Source organism: Scyliorhinus torazame, chromosome 17 (assembly GCF_047496885.1).
Source record: "Scyliorhinus torazame isolate Kashiwa2021f chromosome 17, sScyTor2.1, whole genome shotgun sequence".
Lineage (NCBI taxonomy): Eukaryota > Metazoa > Chordata > Chondrichthyes > Carcharhiniformes > Scyliorhinidae > Scyliorhinus > Scyliorhinus torazame.
The window spans coordinates 5,109,083-5,127,807 of record NC_092723.1 but is presented as its reverse complement, the minus strand read 5'-3'; the positions used below and the strand labels follow the sequence as shown (position 1 = coordinate 5,127,807).

General features: G+C 44.8%; 1 protein-coding gene across 1 annotated transcript in view; it reads right to left on the bottom strand.

Annotated features, from left to right (window-relative positions):
- LOC140394553 (probable chitinase 10) overlaps nucleotides 1–18,725 on the bottom strand; it is a 136,557-nt gene that overhangs the window by 49,780 nt on the left and 68,052 nt on the right. The window contains exons 12-14 of the mRNA XM_072481911.1: nucleotides 9,694–9,788; nucleotides 4,044–4,076; nucleotides 2,653–2,845 (exon numbers count right to left, since the gene is read on the bottom strand). Coding sequence (XP_072338012.1) covers nucleotides 2,653–2,845; nucleotides 4,044–4,076; nucleotides 9,694–9,788 — 321 coding nt within the window. The remainder of the gene's footprint in view (nucleotides 1–2,652; nucleotides 2,846–4,043; nucleotides 4,077–9,693; nucleotides 9,789–18,725) is intronic.

Sequence of the window (18,725 nt, the reverse complement as noted above, 5' to 3'; positions counted from 1 at the left end):
GAATCATAGAATTTACAGTGCAGAAGGAGGCCATTTGGCCCATCGAGTCTGCACCAGCACTTGGAAAGTGTTCCATAAGTTGATGCATTCTTCATCTCGCATACCCACATCCCTGAGCAAGATGTTCAATCTTTGGGAAGACAGATGGGAAAATTGTAGATGCAATTTTAACAGATCAACTTGTTGTTTTCTAGACTCCTGTCCTCTGATTCTCGCAGTACTTCCTTAATTTCTTTACAGGAAAAATTAGGATTCATTAATGGGATGCAGTAGTGTCCAGACCGTGTAAATTGTAAGTTCTCATTCTTCCAAATATGAAAACCTTGTGGATTTCCCTATCAAGTTTCACATGTCTCACATGAGCCGACCATTTTCAAAAATGGTCGGCTCAATAATAAAGGCATTGTACCGTGCTAATAAAATTATTCCTTCTGACGATTTTACAAGGAATCACTACTCCATTCAGCGATTTAATGGAATCGTCATTCCCAAATAAGAAACTCATGGAATTTCCAAATTCCTTCAGCTTGGTCTGATTTTTTTCACTTAAATAGTCCAGGTAACATTTCAACCAGTCCATTCCACATACAGTAGATGGACGTCCGGTCGATCATCTGATCCAGCATAATTGAAAGATTGTGCGACCAGTACTTTCAGCAACGGACTGAAACTTCTCATTACTAAGACAATGCCTTCTCTTTGGTTAATATCTTCCTCTTCTTCTTCATAGACTTCTGTCTCATATTTGGCTTCAACCACCTAATGATATCGCTTCGGACAATTTATTGCATAATGGAACTTTGAGTCACACATTAACAATTATGGCATGAATTGGGAAATTTCAACAGAAATGTAAACTCCAGAAATGCCCAGGGTATGGTCAATCAATATTTTATGTGAGGTCCACTTTGGGGTTTCTGTACTTGTTATTTTTTGTTGTTAATATCCTTTCGTATTGATGCTTTCGACCTGTTTCCAGACCACCTCACCCGTTAACATTGTGTCTTCCAGTGTCTGTCTGATTGCCGAATGGACCATTTGTGTCATGGAGGCTGCTGGGAAGGAATGTTTTCCCAGGAACTTCTTTGGAGCCCCTGGCATTTGTTCTAGCAGGGTGTGTCCTTCTGCAAATTTAACTCCCGCCGAAACCAGTAGCCCATCTGTGTTTGTGACTTTAGTCCAATAATTAGAATACCAGCACTGATTGAGGAATTTATAGACTGAATTATTTGCAGCCTTGTTTAGAATCTGTTAAATTCCGTTGTGTAATCTTCTATGGAGGTAATCTCGGACTTTCTAAATTTGTCAAAATCTGACCAAGCCTCATAAGTACTTGTTAAGTCATCCTTTTGATAAATTTTATCCATGAAAGTTAATAACGTATGCAAACCCTATCTGAGTCCAAATGCCAATTCTGAAAATAGCTTGCACCTTATTTTGCTTTTGTACGAGAATGAAAGTGCTCAGGCCATTCCTTGTTTTTTCTTGGGTTAGGATGTAACCCACATGGCAACTTCATTCCTCCAGTGGTCCTCAGGTTGATGCACAGAAAACAACGGTTATACCCTGGCGTCCTACTCTTGGATTCAACCATTCTTTTTTCAAGTTGGTCTAAATTACTCTTCAGTTTAGAATTCAGAAGACAGTGTATCATCTGAAAACACCTTAGTTTGCATCCTTTTTTCTTACAGGGAGAAAGCATCCTCTGTTACTATTGTTAAGCTCCAATGGTAAATCTATGACAAGAACGAGGAAGCAAGTCTTGATTTCTTCCACTCCAAGTTTCTTTGGGTTCAGTATCACTTCTCCACAACCAAACAATGCCACCTGTATTCCATTTATATACTGGTGCAGTCTATTAAACATTCAAAACCCCAATTCATACTTCAGTATTCAGGAACATTAACTCTATAGGGGCTAATTTAGCACAGGGCTAAATCGCTGGCTTTTAAAGCAGACCAAGGCAGGTCAGCAGCACGGTTCAATTCCCATACCAGCCTCCCTGAACAGGCGCCAGAATGTGGCAACTAGGGGCTTTTCACAGTAACTTCATTTGAAGCCTACTTGTGACAATAAGCGATTTTCATTTCATTTCATTTCATTTCTTTCTCACACTCCTTCCCTGTCTAGTCTCCTCTCCACGCTTCTCCTCTGGTCTCTGTCCCTGTCTAGACTTTGCACTGCTTTGTCTCCTAGCTACTCATTTTAAAGTCCAGGGAGAAGTCAAACTCGACATATGTATGACAGTTATGGGTCATCATAAATATAAACGTTCCAATTTCTTATTGGCAGAGAACATAATTTGGAGGGGCAGCAAATGCTGGCAAGCTGACCTGACAATAAGCATGCCTGTCATGTCAATGCATCAAACAGAGATTTCCGACAACGATGGGAAGCTTGGCTCGCCTTTACAAACTCCAAAACCTAACTGCAAAAGTTCATTCTGGCGTCAGGAAATTGATTATTTTGCTGCCCACCAAATTAGGTTCCCCACCATCCAGGCTTCCGTACTGCAGTCGGGAGCAATAGATTCCAGGCTTGGTTACAGAATTCTTTTAGCAAGTTAATGCGCAAAAACAAAAATAACTGTACATTGTAAAATGGATTTTAAATTTCTAACTAATACAGTTCAGAGAAAATGATATCACTTACTTCTTTTTCAGATCATTAAATCTCTTGTACATATCATCATCATTCCACTTACTGAGATAGGGAGAACCTCTGAAATTCGTATAAACCAGGTGGGTGCAGAGGTAAGGGTCAATATTTTCTGGGATGAAGTGAATGTGTGGAAAAACTCTGTCACTTGTTTTTATGTAGTAACAAAACAGTACGTAGGAGGGGACTAAAGTGTGAAGAAAAGATTGTAGTTATTTGAAATATTAAAGACAATAAGGTGACAAAAATGAAAAAAGAAACACATGACGGACTTTCCTGCATCCCTGGGCCTGATGGAAATAAACATTTGCTGAGGTTCTAAAGGGAACTTTGACTTTTGTTCACAGGGAAACGTTTACATTTTTCTTCAAAGTAATTTGTTTGTCTCCAGTGTCCTGCCGGAGAGCTGTGCACAATTTGGGTCCACGTCCCTCACAACTTTTAGCAATTTATATTAATTTGCATGGTTTAATTTGCACTGATGGCAAATAGTTAACCAAAACCGTGTTTAGAGGAACCTGAATAACAGGAGAAGCTGTGAACATCTTGCAGGATGGGAGGTGCAAATCCCAGGAGCTGACGGCTAAGAAAATAAACATGTTCAGGAAGTGGAAAAGTCTCCGGGCTGTATAAACCTGTCACTTTTATATTCGTCAACCTGATCTTCAAATCTTCTCACCGTATCACTCAATCTCCTCTCCCGCTGCGCACGTTTAATTATGGTGAAATGTGACCCTTCAACAGACAGTAATTGCCCACTTATGACATAGCACGTTGGCGCAGTGGTTAGCACTGCTGCTTCGCGGAACCGAGGACGCGGGTTCGATCCCGGCCCTGGGTCACTGTCCATGTGGAGTTTGCACTTTCACCCCTTGTCTGAGTGGGTCTCCCTCCCCCACAACCCAAAAATGTGCACGGTAGGTAGATTGGCCACGCTAAAGTGTCCTTAATTGGAATTTTTTTTTTTTTAGTATTTGCCCACTTAATAAAAATAATCTTTATTAGTGTCACAAGGAGGCTTACATTAACACTGCAATGAAATTATTGTGAAGATCCCCTAGTTGCCACATTCTGGCGCCTGATCGGGTGCACTGAGGGAGAATTCAGAATGTCCAATTCATCTACCAAGCACGTCTTTTGGGACTTTTGGCCCCAGTTAACATCAGGATGGGGATTCCGTCCATAAGCCTGACCAATTCTGGACTCAATGGGGCAGAGGTGTGAAGGAAATGGGGTCCCCACCCCACACCCTCTATCTGATTAAACCACCTCCCACCTCCAAACCGGCTGCCAGATGGGGCTATTAAATTCCACCCGACATTACCTTTCCCAAGGAACAATGAAACTCATCAATTTATATAAAATAGAAACGTACAAAAACTTACCCAGCGATGCGTACTGTAAGAAGATCAAACTCACTAAAATAAAAATAAATGCACATTTTCATTTCATATCACATTTGGCAAACTTTCGTTTTACAGGATCCATTACAAACTTAACTAAATTAATATTTTAATTTGCTTATTCTCAGTGTAAAAGGATATTCTAACAACAATGTCGTAAATTAATTTCTATTCTGTTTAATTTTCTATATCTTTGATGATGATGATTTCATTTTTAGATGAATCAAACCCAGGGAGTGAACACATTAAGTTGTTTAATAGTTTGTGAAAATCCAGTGTCAGGTGGATGCACCTTTAAGAAATGGAGTTTATCAAATAGCTGTAGTGATGTCAGTGTGTGGGTGGAGCTGGGCTGTCTGTCTGGCTTTTACTTTAGTTTTGAGCTGGCAGCTGTACTGTATTTAGTTTCTTTTTCAGAGTTGGAGAGCTACATTCACAGCAAGAAGATGCTGTGATCTCTCGCTGCAATCTAAAGAATGTCTCCAAATCATTTGATGATTTCAAAGTTTTACTTGTTTCTGTAGCAAATTTAAACCTGCTGTCTTTATTTAAAAACGGTTTAACTTATGGATGTTGGTGGGTTAGCACTGCGGCCTCACGGCGCTGAGGTCCCAGGTTCGATTCTGGTTCACTGTCTGTGTGGAGTTCGAACTTTTCTCTGTGTTTGTGTGGGTTTCGCCCCCACAATCCAAAGATGGGCAAGCTAGGTGGATTGGCCACGCTAAATTGTCCCTTAATTGGAAAAAATGAATTGGGTACTCTTAATTTAAAAAAAGAAACTTATAGATGTTGTTTGGGAAGTTATTAAGGGTTATTTATCGAGTACTGTATCTTTTGGGGGACATTGTTAAGGTTGGTAGTTGATAAATTGTTTACTGCGTGTTTATAAAATGTTAACTGGATTCATAGAATAAACATTGTTTTTGTTTAAAAATACTTTAAACTCTCTGTTGCATCACACCTGTAAAGTGGGCCTTTCTGCTCCCCATAACCAAAATCTATTAAAAATTGTGGGTCAGGTGAATGGTGAACTCCATGGTATACTTTAGTGTTCTCTAAACCCTGGCCATAACACCAGTCATGCTGGATGTAAACAATTTATTTATTTATTTATTTTTATTTATAGTGGTATGGATACCACTATTACACGTGAGAACACCACCCACCAGGTACGCGGTACATACTCGTGCGACTCGGCCAACGTTGTCTACCTCATACGCTGCAGGAAAGGATGTCCCGAAGCGTGGTACATTGGCGAGACCATGCAGACGCTGCGACAACGAATGAACGGACATTGCGCAACAATCACCAGGCAGGAATGTTCCCTTCCAGTCGGGGAACACTTCAGCAGTCAAGGGCATTCAGCCTCTGATCTCCGGGTAAGCGTTCTCCAAGGCGGCCTTCAGGACCCGCGACAACGCAGAATCGCCGAGCAGAAACTTATAGCCAAGTTCCGTACACATGAGTGTGGCCTCAACCGGGACCTGGGATTCATGTCGCATTACATTCATCCCCCACCACCTGGCCTGCGAAATCCTACCAACTGTCCTGGCTTGGTACAATTCACACCTCTTTAACCTGGGGTTACCCCATCTCTGGATCTGTAAAGATTTAATCACCTGCTAATGCTCGCATTCCAAGCATTGTTTGGCATCTTTGAATTTGTCTATATATGTGTTTCTGGAACAGACCTCTTCATTCACCTGAGGAAGGAGCAGCGCTCCGAAAGCTAGTGACATCGAAACAAACCTGTTGGACTTTAACCTGGTGTTGTAAGACTTCGTACTTGTCCTTCTAGATGGTAATGGTCGTGGGTTTGGATGGTGCTAGATTCCTAGCCTCTGATCTGCTCTTGTAGCCACAGTATTTATATGGCTAGTCCAGTTCACTTTCTGATCAATGGTAACCTCGGATGTTGATAGTGGGGGATTCAGTGATGGTAATACCATTGAATGTGAAAACCATGTTGAAGTCCAACAGGTTTATTTAAAATCACAAGCCTTAGGAGCACTGCTCCTTCATCTGAAAGCTCGTGATTTCAAATAAACCTGTTGGACTTTAGCCTGGTGTTGTGAGACTTCTTACTGTGCACACCCCAGTCCATCGCTGCCATCTCCACAGCATTGGATGTCAAGGGTGGATAGCACTGTTGCGTCACAGCTCCAGGGTCCCAGGTTCGATTCCCGGCTTGAGTCACTGTCTGTGCGGCGTCTGCACGTTCTCCGTGTCTGCGTGGGTTTCCTCCGGGTGATCCGGTTTCCTCCCACAAGTCCTGAAAGACGTGCTGTTAGGTGAATTGGACATTCTGAATTCTTCCTCTGTGTACGCGAACAGGCATCGGTATGTGGCGACTAGGGGCTTTTCATAGTAACTTCATTGCTGTGTTAATGTAAGCCTACCTGTCACAATAAAGATTATTATATTATTATTATTGAACATAGTCATTGTCTGACACTTGTGTGGTGCAAATATAACTTGCCACTTGTCATATCAAACCTGGATATTGTCCAGGTCTTGCTGCATTTGCATGTGGGCTGCTTCAGTGTCTGAGGAGTTGTGAATGATGCTGAACATTGTGCAATCATCAGTGAAAAGGGGTCACGAAAAGTCATGGACAAACAGGATTAAGAAAAATCCCGAGGCTTTTTACACATATATAAAGAGCAAGAGGGTATTCAGGGAAAGGGTCGCCCCACTCAAGGACAGGGGGGGTGAATCTATGCGTGGAACCAGAGGAAAAGGGTGATGCACTGAACGAGTATTTTGCATCAGTATTCACCAAAGAGAAGGATTTGATGGGTAATGAGTCTGGGGAAGGGTGTGTAGATAGTCTGGGTCACATTGAAATCTAAAAGGAGGTGTTGAGCGTATTAATAATCATTAAGGTAGATAGGTCCCCAGCGCCTGATGAGATCTACCCTAGAATACCGAGGGAGGCCAGGGAGGAAATCTTTGTATCCTCACTGGCTACTGAGGTCCCTGAGGACTGGAGGATAGCTAATGTTCCATTGTTTCAAAAGGGTAGCAAGGATAATCCAAGAAATTACATGCTGGTGAGCCTTAAGTCAGTGGAAGAAAAATTATTTGAGAGGATTCTTCGAGTCTTGGAAGAAAATGGACGTACTAGCGAGAGGCAGCGCGGTTTTGTGGAAGGGAGGTCGTGTCTCACTAACTTGATAGAGTTTTTTGAGGAAATGATGAAGATAATTGATGAAGGTGGGGTAGTGGATCTTGTCTACATGGACAAGGTCGCTCATGGCTGACTGGCACAGAAGGTGAAGTCACATGGGATCAGAGGAGGGCTGGCAAGATGGGTAGAGAACTTGCACAGTCATAGAAGACAGAGGGAAACAGTGGAAGGGTGCGTATCTGAAAGGAGAGCTGTGTCCAGTGGTGTTCCTCAGGGATCTGTGCTGGGACCTTTGCTGTTTGTAGTATATATAAAAGATTTGGAGGAAAATCTAACTGGTCCGATTAATAAGTTTACAGATGACACAAAGTTTGGTGGAATTGCGGATAGCGATGAGGACTGTCAGAGGGTACAGCAGGATATAGATCGGTTGGAGACTTGGGAGGAGAGATGGAGTTTAATCCAGACAAATGTGAGATAATGAATTTTGGAAGGTCTAATACAGGTGGGAAATATACAGTAAATGGCGGAACACTTAAGAGTATTGACAGGCAGAGGGATCTAGGTGTACAGGTCCACAGGTCACTGAAAGTGGCAACCCAGGTGGCGAAGGCAGTCAAGAAGGCATACGGCATGCTTGCCTTCATTGGCTGGGGCAGTGAGTATAAAAATTGGCAAGTCGTCCTGCAGCTGTATAGAACCTTAGTTATGCTACACTTTAGTACAGTGTTCAATTCTGGTCGCCACACTACCAGAAGGATGTGGATGCTTTGGAAAGGGTACAGACGAGGTTTACCAGGATGTAGTCCGTTATGGAGAGTATTTTCTATGAGGGGAGGTTGGGTAAACTCAGTTTGTTCTCACGGGAACGACGGAGGTTGTGGGACAACCTTTTAGAGGTCTACAAAATTATGAGGGGCTTAGACAGAGTGGATAGTCAGAAGTTTTTTCAAAGGGTGGAAGAGTCAATTACAAGGGGACATAGGTTTAAGGTGCGAGGGGCAAGATTTAGAGGAGATGTGCGAGGCAATAGTTTTACACAGAGGGTAATGGGTGCCTGGAACTCGCTGCCAGAGGGTGTGGTGGAAGTAGTTACGATTGTGATGTTCAATGGAAATCTTGACAAATACATGAATAGGATGGGAATAGAGGGATATGGACCCCTGAAGTGTAGAAGGTTTCAGGTTAGATGGGCAGCATGGTCGGCACAGGCTTGGAGGGCTGAACGGCCTTTTCCTTTGCTGTACTTTTATTTTTTATTTTCGTTCTTTGAACACACCATTACTGACCTTATATTGGAAGGAAGGTCATTGATGAAGCAGCTGAAGGTGTTTGGGCGCAGGAACCTAACCTGAGGAACTCCTGCATTGATGTAGGGCTGGTTTAGCACACTGGGCTAAATGGCTGGCTTGTAATGCAGAACAAGGCAGCAGCGCGGGTTCATTTCCTGTACCAGCCTCCCCGAACAGGCGCCAGAATGTGGCAACTAGGGGCTTTTCACAGTAACTTCATTGAAGCTTACTTGTGATAATAAGCTATTATTATTATTATTATGTTCTGGGACTGAGGTGACTGATCTCCAACAACCAGAATTATCTTCCTTTGTGCTAGGTATGACTCTAACCAGTCGACAGCTTTCCCCTGACCTCCAAGGCCAGTCACTCTCACCTCACTTCTGGACTTCAGCTCTTTTGTCCATGTTTGAACCAAGGCTGTAATAAGATCAGCAGCTGAGTGACCCTGGAGGAACCCAAACTGAGCGTCTGTGAGCAGGTTATTGCTGAGTAAGAGCCACTTGACAGCACTGTTGATGACTCCTTCCATCACTCTACTGACGATTAAAAGTAGATTCATGGGGCAGTAATTGGCTGCAATAGATTTGTCCTTTTTATGCACAGGACACACCTGGGCAATTTTCCACATTGTCGGATAGATGCCAGTGTTACAGCTGTACTGGAAAAGCTTGGATTGATGGGGGCGGATGGGCAGCGAGTTCTGGAGCACATGTCTTCAGTCCTATTGCTGGAATATTGTCAGGGCCCACAGACTATGTAGTATCCAATACCTTCAGCTGTATGTTGAGAGAAAATGGAGTGGATCAAATTGGCTTAAGACTGACATCTGTGATTCTGGGACCTCTGGAGACCAAGATGGATTATCCACTCGGCATTTATGGCTGAAGATTATTAAGTGTTTCCTGTCTATGTGCTGGCATTGCGGAAACCCAGCCAGTGTCAGCACATACTGGGCAATCACAGGGATGCTGCCCGCACAGACAGTGGTGCCACATTCTGGGTCAGATGTTAAACTGTTCCATTGTCTGCCTGTTACTGTGGATGTAAACAATCCCAGGGCACTGTGCAAACAACAGCCACATGAACAGACAGAAGGTGAGAAACCAGTGACCTTCTGATGAAAACAATCGTCTGGTGATGTGGCCGTATTTACCACTTCAGATAGTCTGAAATGAAAATAATCCAACACCAAATATCCAATACTGACCAGTCAAGAGAAGCCCCTTCCCCATCCTGGAGCTGGGAATCTGCTCAGTCACTGGATTTCTGTCTGGTGCCTTTGAGAGTCCCAGCACGAGGCTAAATCAAGGATCTGTGGAAGAAATCAGAGAAAAGTAAGGAATTTGCAAAGAAACAATGGGGGGGATTTAATGGGGGTCACTGGGGGGGGGGGGGGCGGGGGGGGAACTTGGTGTGGGGGGAGGTGTGGAATTGAGCAGAATCACTTCAGTTGGAGCCTAACCCAGGAAAGGAGAAGTGGACCAGGCAGGCAGCAGGAGGGCAGCGAGGTGGCAATGCCATATGGCAGTGACGGGAATGGTAATAGTGATAGGGAATTGATTCTATCAGGGGAACAGAGAGGTGTTATTATAGCCATCACGCGACTCCAGGATGTTGTGTTGCAGGGGAGGATGATAAGGCAGAGGCCATGGTACATGTGAGTACCAATGACATAGGAAGAAAGAGGGATGAGGTCTTCCATCATGAATTCCGGGAGTTAGGCAGTAGATTAAAAAGCAGGACCCTGTGGTTGTAATCTCTGGTTTACTCTGAATGTCACGTCCTGGTGAGCACAGAAATAGGAGAATAATGGAGATGAATGGGTGGCTGAAGAGTTGGTGCAGGAGGGAGGGTTTTAGATTCCTGGATCAGTGGGACTGTGACCGGGGAAGGTGGGACATGTACAAGTGGGACGGTCTACATCTGAACCAAAGCGGGATCAACCGTCTTGGGGGCGGGTTTGCAAGCACTGCTGGAAGGAGTTTAAACAAATTTGGCGGGTGTGGGGACACAGACTATTAGCCGAATAGGGACACAGTATAACACAGTGAAGCAAAATGTCAGAGGGACTACAGCTGTATTAAGCTTCAATGGAGAAAGACAAGGTTGGATGACCTTTACTTTAATGCGAGAGGTGTTACAAGTAAAACAGATGAGTTAAGGGCGAGGGTTAACATGTGGAATTGTGATATCGTAGTCATCACAGAGTTGTAGTTGAGGGAGGGGTAGGGTTGGCAGCTCAACATCCCAGGATTTAGAATCTTCAGGCAAGACAGGGGAAGGGATGAAAGAGGAGGAGGCATTGCATTATTAGTTAAGGAGTCAGTTACTGCCGTAAGGAGAGATGATATCTCGAAGGGTGCAACAAATGAAACTTTGTGGGTAGAGCTTGGGAAGAAAAAAGGAACAGCCGCATTGCTAGGTGTTTATTATAGACCCCAGATAGTCAGTAGGAAATTGAGGAGCAAATATGTGCACAATTTGCGGAGGTGTGTAAAAATAATAACAATAGAGTAATTATATTTGGTGATTTCTAATTGTCTAAAATTAATTGGGATAATCATAGTGTTAAGGGTTTAAATGGAGTAGATTTCTTAAAATGTATACAGGAGAATCTTTTCGATCAGTATGTAGAGGGTCCAGCAAGCGACGGAGCAGTGGTGGACCTAATTCTGGGGAATGAAGCTGGACTGGTCGTTGAGGTGGTGGTGTGGGAGCTCAACCGAGTAGATCATGAGCTACATTTTATACAGTAAGAGGTTTTGTTTCTTCTCACACTTAATTGAGGGTAACAAGCTAGATTTAATATTGAATATCAACCTATAGTAACCAGAAAACACATTAAATTTTTTTTGGGGGGGGCGATTCGTGAAAGCAGCAGCAGTAATTTTTTTATTAGGGGCCTAACTAGTATTTAGTTTTTTAATCTAACAACCAATAGAGAGAGAGAGATGTGAATTGGCGGAGTTGTGTGCCATCCTGCACGTCAAGTGCCCCTGAGGACTACATCTGTGGAAAGTGCATTCAGTTGCAAAAGCTCCCGGAATGCATGGATCGGTTAGAGCAGCAGCTGGAAGCAGTGAGCAGCACACAATTAGCTGAAATTGTTACAGATAATGGCTGCAGAGATGTGGTCACACCCAAGGTCCAGGAAGATAGATGGGTGACCGCCAGACGGAGTAGGCAGAGAGTGCAGGGGTCCCCTATGGCTGTCCCCCGATCTAACAAGTGTGCCGTTTTGGATACTGATCAGCGGTAAGGCCCATTGGGGACAGCAGCAGCAGTCGCCAGAGCGAAGGCACCACGAATAGTCCTGCCGCACAACAGGGGGGGGTGAATATAAAGCGTAGAAAAGCAATAGTGGTAAGGGATTCAATAGTCAGGGGCACAGACAGGGTGTTCTGTGGCCACGAAAAGGACTCCAGGACGGTAGTTTGCCTCCCTGGGTCCTGGGTGTCTCTGAGTGGGTACTTAAACAGCAGGGAGCAGACTGAATGGAGGTCTGTAACTAGTGGCTTTCCGCAGGGTTCAGTACTGGGACCTCTGCTGTTTGTAATATATATAAATGGCTTGGAAGAAAACATAGCTGGTCTGATTATCAAGTTTGCAGATGATACTAGGATGGCAGGAGCTGCGGATAGTGATGAAGATTGTCAGAGAATACAGCAGGATAGAGATAAGCTGCAAAATTGGGCGGAGAAATGTCCGGAATTTTACCCGGACAAATGAAATTAAATGAAAATGAAATGAAATGAAAATCGCTTATTGTCACAAGTAGGCTTCAAATGAAGTTACTGTGAAAAGCCCCTAGTCGCCACATTCCGGCGCCTGTTCGGGGAGGCTGGTACGGGAATTGAACCGTGCTGCCGGCCTGCCTTGGTCTGCTTTAAAAGCCAGCACTTTAGCCCTGTGCTAAACCGAGGTAAAATGTGAGGTGATGCATTTTGGTTGATCCAATCTAGATAGGCACATGAACAGATGGGGTATAGAAGGATACAGGCATTTGGTCTTGATAGGACATCTGATCGGTCGAAGGGCCTGTTCCTGTGCTGTTGCTGTATTGTTCTTTGTTCTTTGTTCTTTGCAGTGACAGTGATCACAACAGCATACAATTTAAGCTTGTTACGGAGAAAGAAATATACAAGTTGCAAAAAATTATTTTGGATTTGGGGAGTTTGGATTTTAGTAAAGTAAGGCATGATCCAGCCAAGGTGGACTGGTAGTAGCTACTTGTGGGGAAATCGACAAAAGAGCAGTAGTAATAATAATAATAATAATAGTAATAATAATAATCTTTATTAGTGTCACAAGTAGGCTTACATTAGGGGCATACAGAAAGGAAATGGGGAGGGTAAAGTTCCAACATGCTTCCTCTTGGTGACAGGAAGGAGTAACAATCCCAACGAAATATGGTTGACTGGAGACATTCAGGAAACGATGAGAGGAAAAGGGGGACGTTTGGCAGGTACAAGGGGAGCAAATCAGTGGAGGATACAGAAAGTGCCCCACTTTGAATGCTTCAGAAAGCAATTAGGAGAGCACAAAGGGGATATGAAAAAGCTCTGGCCGGTAAAAGTGGGGAAAATCCCAAGATATTCTGGAAGATATTCTATAAGGGCGGCACGGTAGCATGGTGGTTAGCACTGTTGCTTCACAGCACCAGGGACCCGGGTTCGATTACCGGCTTGGGTCACACTTTGTGCGGAGTCAGCATGTTCTCCCCGTGTCTGCGTGGGTTTCCTCCAGGTGCTCCGGTTTCCTCCTACGATTCCTGAAAGACGTGCTTGTTAGGTGAATTGGACATTCTGAATTCTCCCTCTGTGTAACCGAACAGGTGCCGGAATGTGGCGACTAGGGGCTTTTCACAGTAACTTCATTGCAGTGTTAGTGTAATCCTACTTGTAGTAACATGAATAAAGATTATTATTACTCATATAAGTATATCAATGGGAAGAATGTAACCAGGGAAAGAGTAGGACCCATTCGTGACCAATGGAGTAATCTCTGACTGGAGCCAGAGGACACATGGTGGCACAGTGGTTAGCACTGTTGCATCAAACCACCAGAGACCCGGGTTCAATTTCGGCCTTGGGTGACTGTCTGTGTGGGGTTTGCACTTTCTCCCCGTGTCTGCGTGGGTTTCCCCGTATTCGCCATCTTCCTCCCACAGTCCAAAGACTAGGTCGGATTATGGGGTTGCAGGTGTAGGGCAGGAGGGTGGGACTAGGTAGGGTTCTATTTCAGAGGGTCAGTGCAGACTCCTTCTGCACTGTGGAAATTCTTTGCTTCTGTGGGCTGAGTGTTGAATGAAAACTTCACATCTGTCTTCAACCAAGAGAAAGAGGATGCAGATGTGGAACTCTGGAAGAGACACTGTGAGGTTGACATCGGGAGTGACAAGGTATTGGAGGTGTTGGCAGACTTAAAAGTGGACAAATCTCCAGGTTTGGATGAATTGTGTCCCAGGATGCTGTGGGAGACGAGGGAGGGGATCGCAGGTCCTCTGACCCAAATTTCTTTTTTTTAAAATAATTTTTATTCAAATTTTCACAAAATATCAACAACACAATACAGAACGAAAAGAACAACCCCCCCCCCCCAATATACATAAATAATAAATTAACAGCCTTCATCAACACAAAGGCAAATATACACACCCCCTCAAAAAAAGCTAACTCCCCCCGAGCCACATTTGGGGGCCTCGCATCCTTCCACTGAAGAAGAATCCTTCGCCGGGCTACCAGGGACGCAAAGGCCAGAATTCCGGCCTCTTTCGCCTCCTGGCTCCTCTGCCACCCCAAATATTGCAAGCCCCCAGCCCGGCTTGACCCTGGAACCTACCACCCTCGACACCGTCCTTGCTACACCCTTCCAAAAGTCCTCCAGCGCTGTGCACGCCCAGAACATGTGGGTGTAATTTGCTGGGCTCCCTGAGCACCTAACACACCTGTCCTCGCACCCAAAGAACCAGCTTATCCTTGCCCCGGTCATGTGAGCCTTATGCAGCACCTTAAATTGTATGAGGCTGAGCCTCGAGCAAGAGGAGGAAGAGTTCACCCTCCCCAGGGCATCCACCCACGTCCCCTCATCAAAAAAGACTCTTATCGACACTGGTCTGTGATATGGATACATTTACGAATTGATTTTGGTGCACAATTTAAAATCACAACATGTACATACAAATGACAAAGATCGGGGATAAATGTTAGTCAGTACAATTAGATGGGGGGATAATTGACGAAATGAAATAGTTATGTTTCAAATGTCAAGATGGTGTGTAATTGATAATATGGAAGGATGTGTCATTTGAAACATGGAAGTCTGGCAATATCTGGTCTGAGAGAAACATGAGAGGATGTAGGGAAAGATCCCACGAAGGGTTCACAGCAGCTGCAAAGAGCAGGATTATAAAATGCAGATAGCCTTGGTCAAGCAAGCTTAGCAAACACAACAAAACAGGATTTTTGTATGAAGCTAAAAACAATGGCTCACACCTTCATTGAAATTAACTGTCTTAGTAAGCAGCTGGAAAGGAAAGGATGAGGTTCAGTTGAATCTGGTGACAATATATAGGTGTGAAATTCTGCTAACATCAAGTAAATTAAAGAAAATTGGAGACTATCAGTCTACGAGAAACATAATTTAAAGCCAAAATCAAAGTCACAATTATGAGCTGGGGACACAATTGGAAAACAAAACTTTAGGAATGACAGGAACCAAACCAAAATTCACACCTCTTGAAACCAACGCATTTTTGAATATCACAAAGGAACTTTGAACATCACAAAGGAAACAATGTAATCAGATCTGAGAGGTGAGGCCATGTCAAAATGAATACTTAGTTGTATTGGAATGTTTAGATCCAAGATAGTTTTTACAATCAAAGTGAAAAAAGTTACTTTACAATAAAGTCATAAAAACTTAATAACTGTTAGAAAGAGAATATAAACCCAGAGACCAGAGCAGGAACTACCAGAACTCAGAGAGAAGCTGAGAGGCAGAGAAGCAGAGAAGGAACAAGCAGCTCAGAGTCAGATTACAGTCAGCTCGGCCATGGGAAAGGGACAGGGCAAAGCAGCCGAGCTAAAACAGCGAATACATCTAAGGAAGACTAGAATTTAAAGAGGAGGCAGAGTCAGCTCAGAGTCAGCTCAGAGCCAGCTCTCACAGCTCGGTACATGGGAAAGATAGGACACAGCAACCGAGCTCACCAGCGAATACATCTAAAGGAGACCAGATTTTAAAAAAGAAGATTGATTGTCAAATTGGGCCTGAAGGTCCCTTCAACCAACCAGAAGGATCAAAGAGCAGGATCTTTTTACTTTTCTGTAAAAACAGTCATTGCAGCTTTTAAAAGGAGAAATATAATAATAAAATAACTTAATTTAACCTGAAATAGTGGTTATGCCAAAGTCTACTTTACTTACTTAGTAATACGGGACCCAGGATCATTGCTACTAAGTGGTAAGTAGATTAAATCTTCGGTGAAGGTATGTGTTATACCGGAGGATAACTTGGAAATATAGTTTGACCTAAATAGCACCCACCGAAGCCTGCATCTGAGTCAGGGAGTGAGAATCCTTGTTCACCATTTAGAATGTCGGCCCTTTTTGGTATAGGGGGACTTCTAAGAATAGTGGTGAGTTTTCAACAACACCACTCAGAATTCCACAGAATTCCTACAGTGCAGAAGGAGGTCATGTGGCCCATCTAGTCTGCACCGACCCTCTGAAAGAGCTCCCTACCGAGGCCCATTCCCCGCCCTTTCCCCATAATCCTATCACCCCACCTCACCTGCACAGCTTTGGATTGTGGGAGGAAACCCAAGCACCCGAAGGAAACTCACGCGGACACAGGGAGAACGTGCAAAATCCAGTCACCAAAAGTCAGTATTGAATTCATGTCCCTTGCATTGGTAGGCAGCAGTGCTAATCACTATGATGCCTTAGAAGCGAACATCACATGCAGACAACAGCACAAGTGTATCTGTACTGGTGGAGGGTGGAAGGGAATGAGGTGATGCTGTATCCTCCAACCTTTGGACAAGGAATCACTAAATCCAGTTGTGTTGCTGGACCCCATGTCCGCTCACCCCATTGCTCCCTCCGTCCAGGCTTCTTTATTCAGGTGGGAGGACCTCCTCTGGCCATCACTTGGGAATAAGATCTCCAACTGTCCCTGTGTCGCCTGGAGGCAAACCCGTAGAGAGGCATCAGAAAACCTTAGGGACCAGACACTGTCTTCCTGTCACAATTTCCTGTTGACAGCCTCTTGCTTCACTTCCTGGAAGAAACACTGCAGGCACTGGAGTTAAAGGATCTGGCCATGGTTGCTGACATACCTAACTGTTGTTAAGAAGTTCTCTCTGTCTTGCAGGTGAGGGTTGATGCTCTAAGCTGCATGCTTGCTCTATGCCTTGTCTCTCAATAAGAGTTAGTAAAATTACCATCAATGAAGGGAAGATGGGCTGTCATTTAAAAATGGTGCCAGATCGTCTGCTCCCAGCACCTGAGGCTGAGATAGCCTCTTTCCTGCCCATCTCCCAGATTTGATTGCATGGGCCCCATCTGCGTCGATTAGAAACAACCACCTAACTATTCTGATCCCATTTCCCAAACCTTGCGTGCCTTGGAATTGCAACTGCACACCTAAATACTTCTTAAATGTTATGAGGGTCTCTGCCTCCACCACCCTTTCAGGCAGCGAGTTCCAGACTCCCCCCCCCCCTCTGGGTAAAAAGTCTTTCCCCACATTCCCTCTAAACCTCCTGCCCCTTACCTTAAATCTACACCCCTTGTGTAACGTTCTTTGATTGGGCGGATGTTAGATCTTGATATTGTGGTGTGAACAAAGAACATTAGACTTTGTTTTATAAACAAAGTTATTTTATTTCCTAACACTACACTAACAAATTACTAAAATGTCTAAGATGAATACAGTTGGAAATAATGGTCCAACATTAACTGACACTAAGATACTCCAGAGCTACTCTAATATGTGACTGCTACAAACTCCTAACTAGCACCTTCTCCTGGAACACGTGGGATGGAATTCTCCATCCCTCTCCAGAAATCTGGTGCGGCACGCCCCCGGGATTCTCCGTCTCACCAGCCCGGCCAATGGGGTTTCCCATTGTGGGCAGCCCCACGCCAGCGGGAAAGCCCCACACTGCCGGCGCAATGGAGAATCCGGACAGCGGAGAATCCAGCACATGGTGTGTCCGGGTCATGTGTCTGCAGACTCACACCACCTGGTGGCCGGATGCTGGAACTACAACAGTTATACATATATTATTATTTACATACAAATGATAATACAGATGACAATCATCACACCCTGGTCGTTGGTGCATCCACCGCGTGGAAAAGGTTCTTCCTGTCTACTCTTTCTATACCGCTCAGAATTTTATACATCTCAATCATGTCCCTTCGAGGTTGGTTGCCTGCTGACTCCTCCACAATATTGTGCAACAGCGGAGTGACATGCTGGAGGAGAGGGAAGAATGCCAGGCCTCATTTGGTGAGGAGAATGCGTAGGAGGGCCAGGATGAACAGGACATGGGGCCCATGCAGGCAAGGAGGCCGCACAAAGTTTGCACCTGGGCTGACCCGCATGGGACATTCCCGGTTCACTGACTGGGGGCCTGGCCGATGGCCATTCCATCACACTGTCGCATAGAACCCTTGAGTTGGCGAAGGTGGGGACAGGGTACAGGGAGTGGGTGTGGTTGAATGGGAGCGAGAGGTGGGTAACGGGGCGATGAGTGGGGTCCGACCTCGGGGCCCCGGCTGGGACCACCTCCGCCGTCTGCCCATCTCCACCCCATCCCCAGCGCCACCTCTGCAGCCAGCTCAGCCCATCCCTCACACCCTTCTTTTTCTTTTAATGATCTTTATTGTCACAAGTAGGCTAACATTAACACTGCAAAGAAGTTACTGTGAAAATCCCCTAGTCTCCACACCCCGGCGCCTGTTCGGGTACACTGAGGGAGAATTCAGAATGTCCAATTCACCTAACAGCACGTCTTTCAGGACTTGTGGGAGGAAACCGGAGCACCCGGAGGAAACCCACGCAGACACGGGGAGAACGTGCAGACCCCGCACAGACAGTGACCCAAGCGGGAATCGAACCTGGGACCCTGGACCTGTGAAGCAATAGTGCTAACCACTGTGCTACCGTGCCGCCCTTCTAACAGAGCACCGAGGCAGGAGGCGCTGTGGTGCTCACTGGCACCTCCCC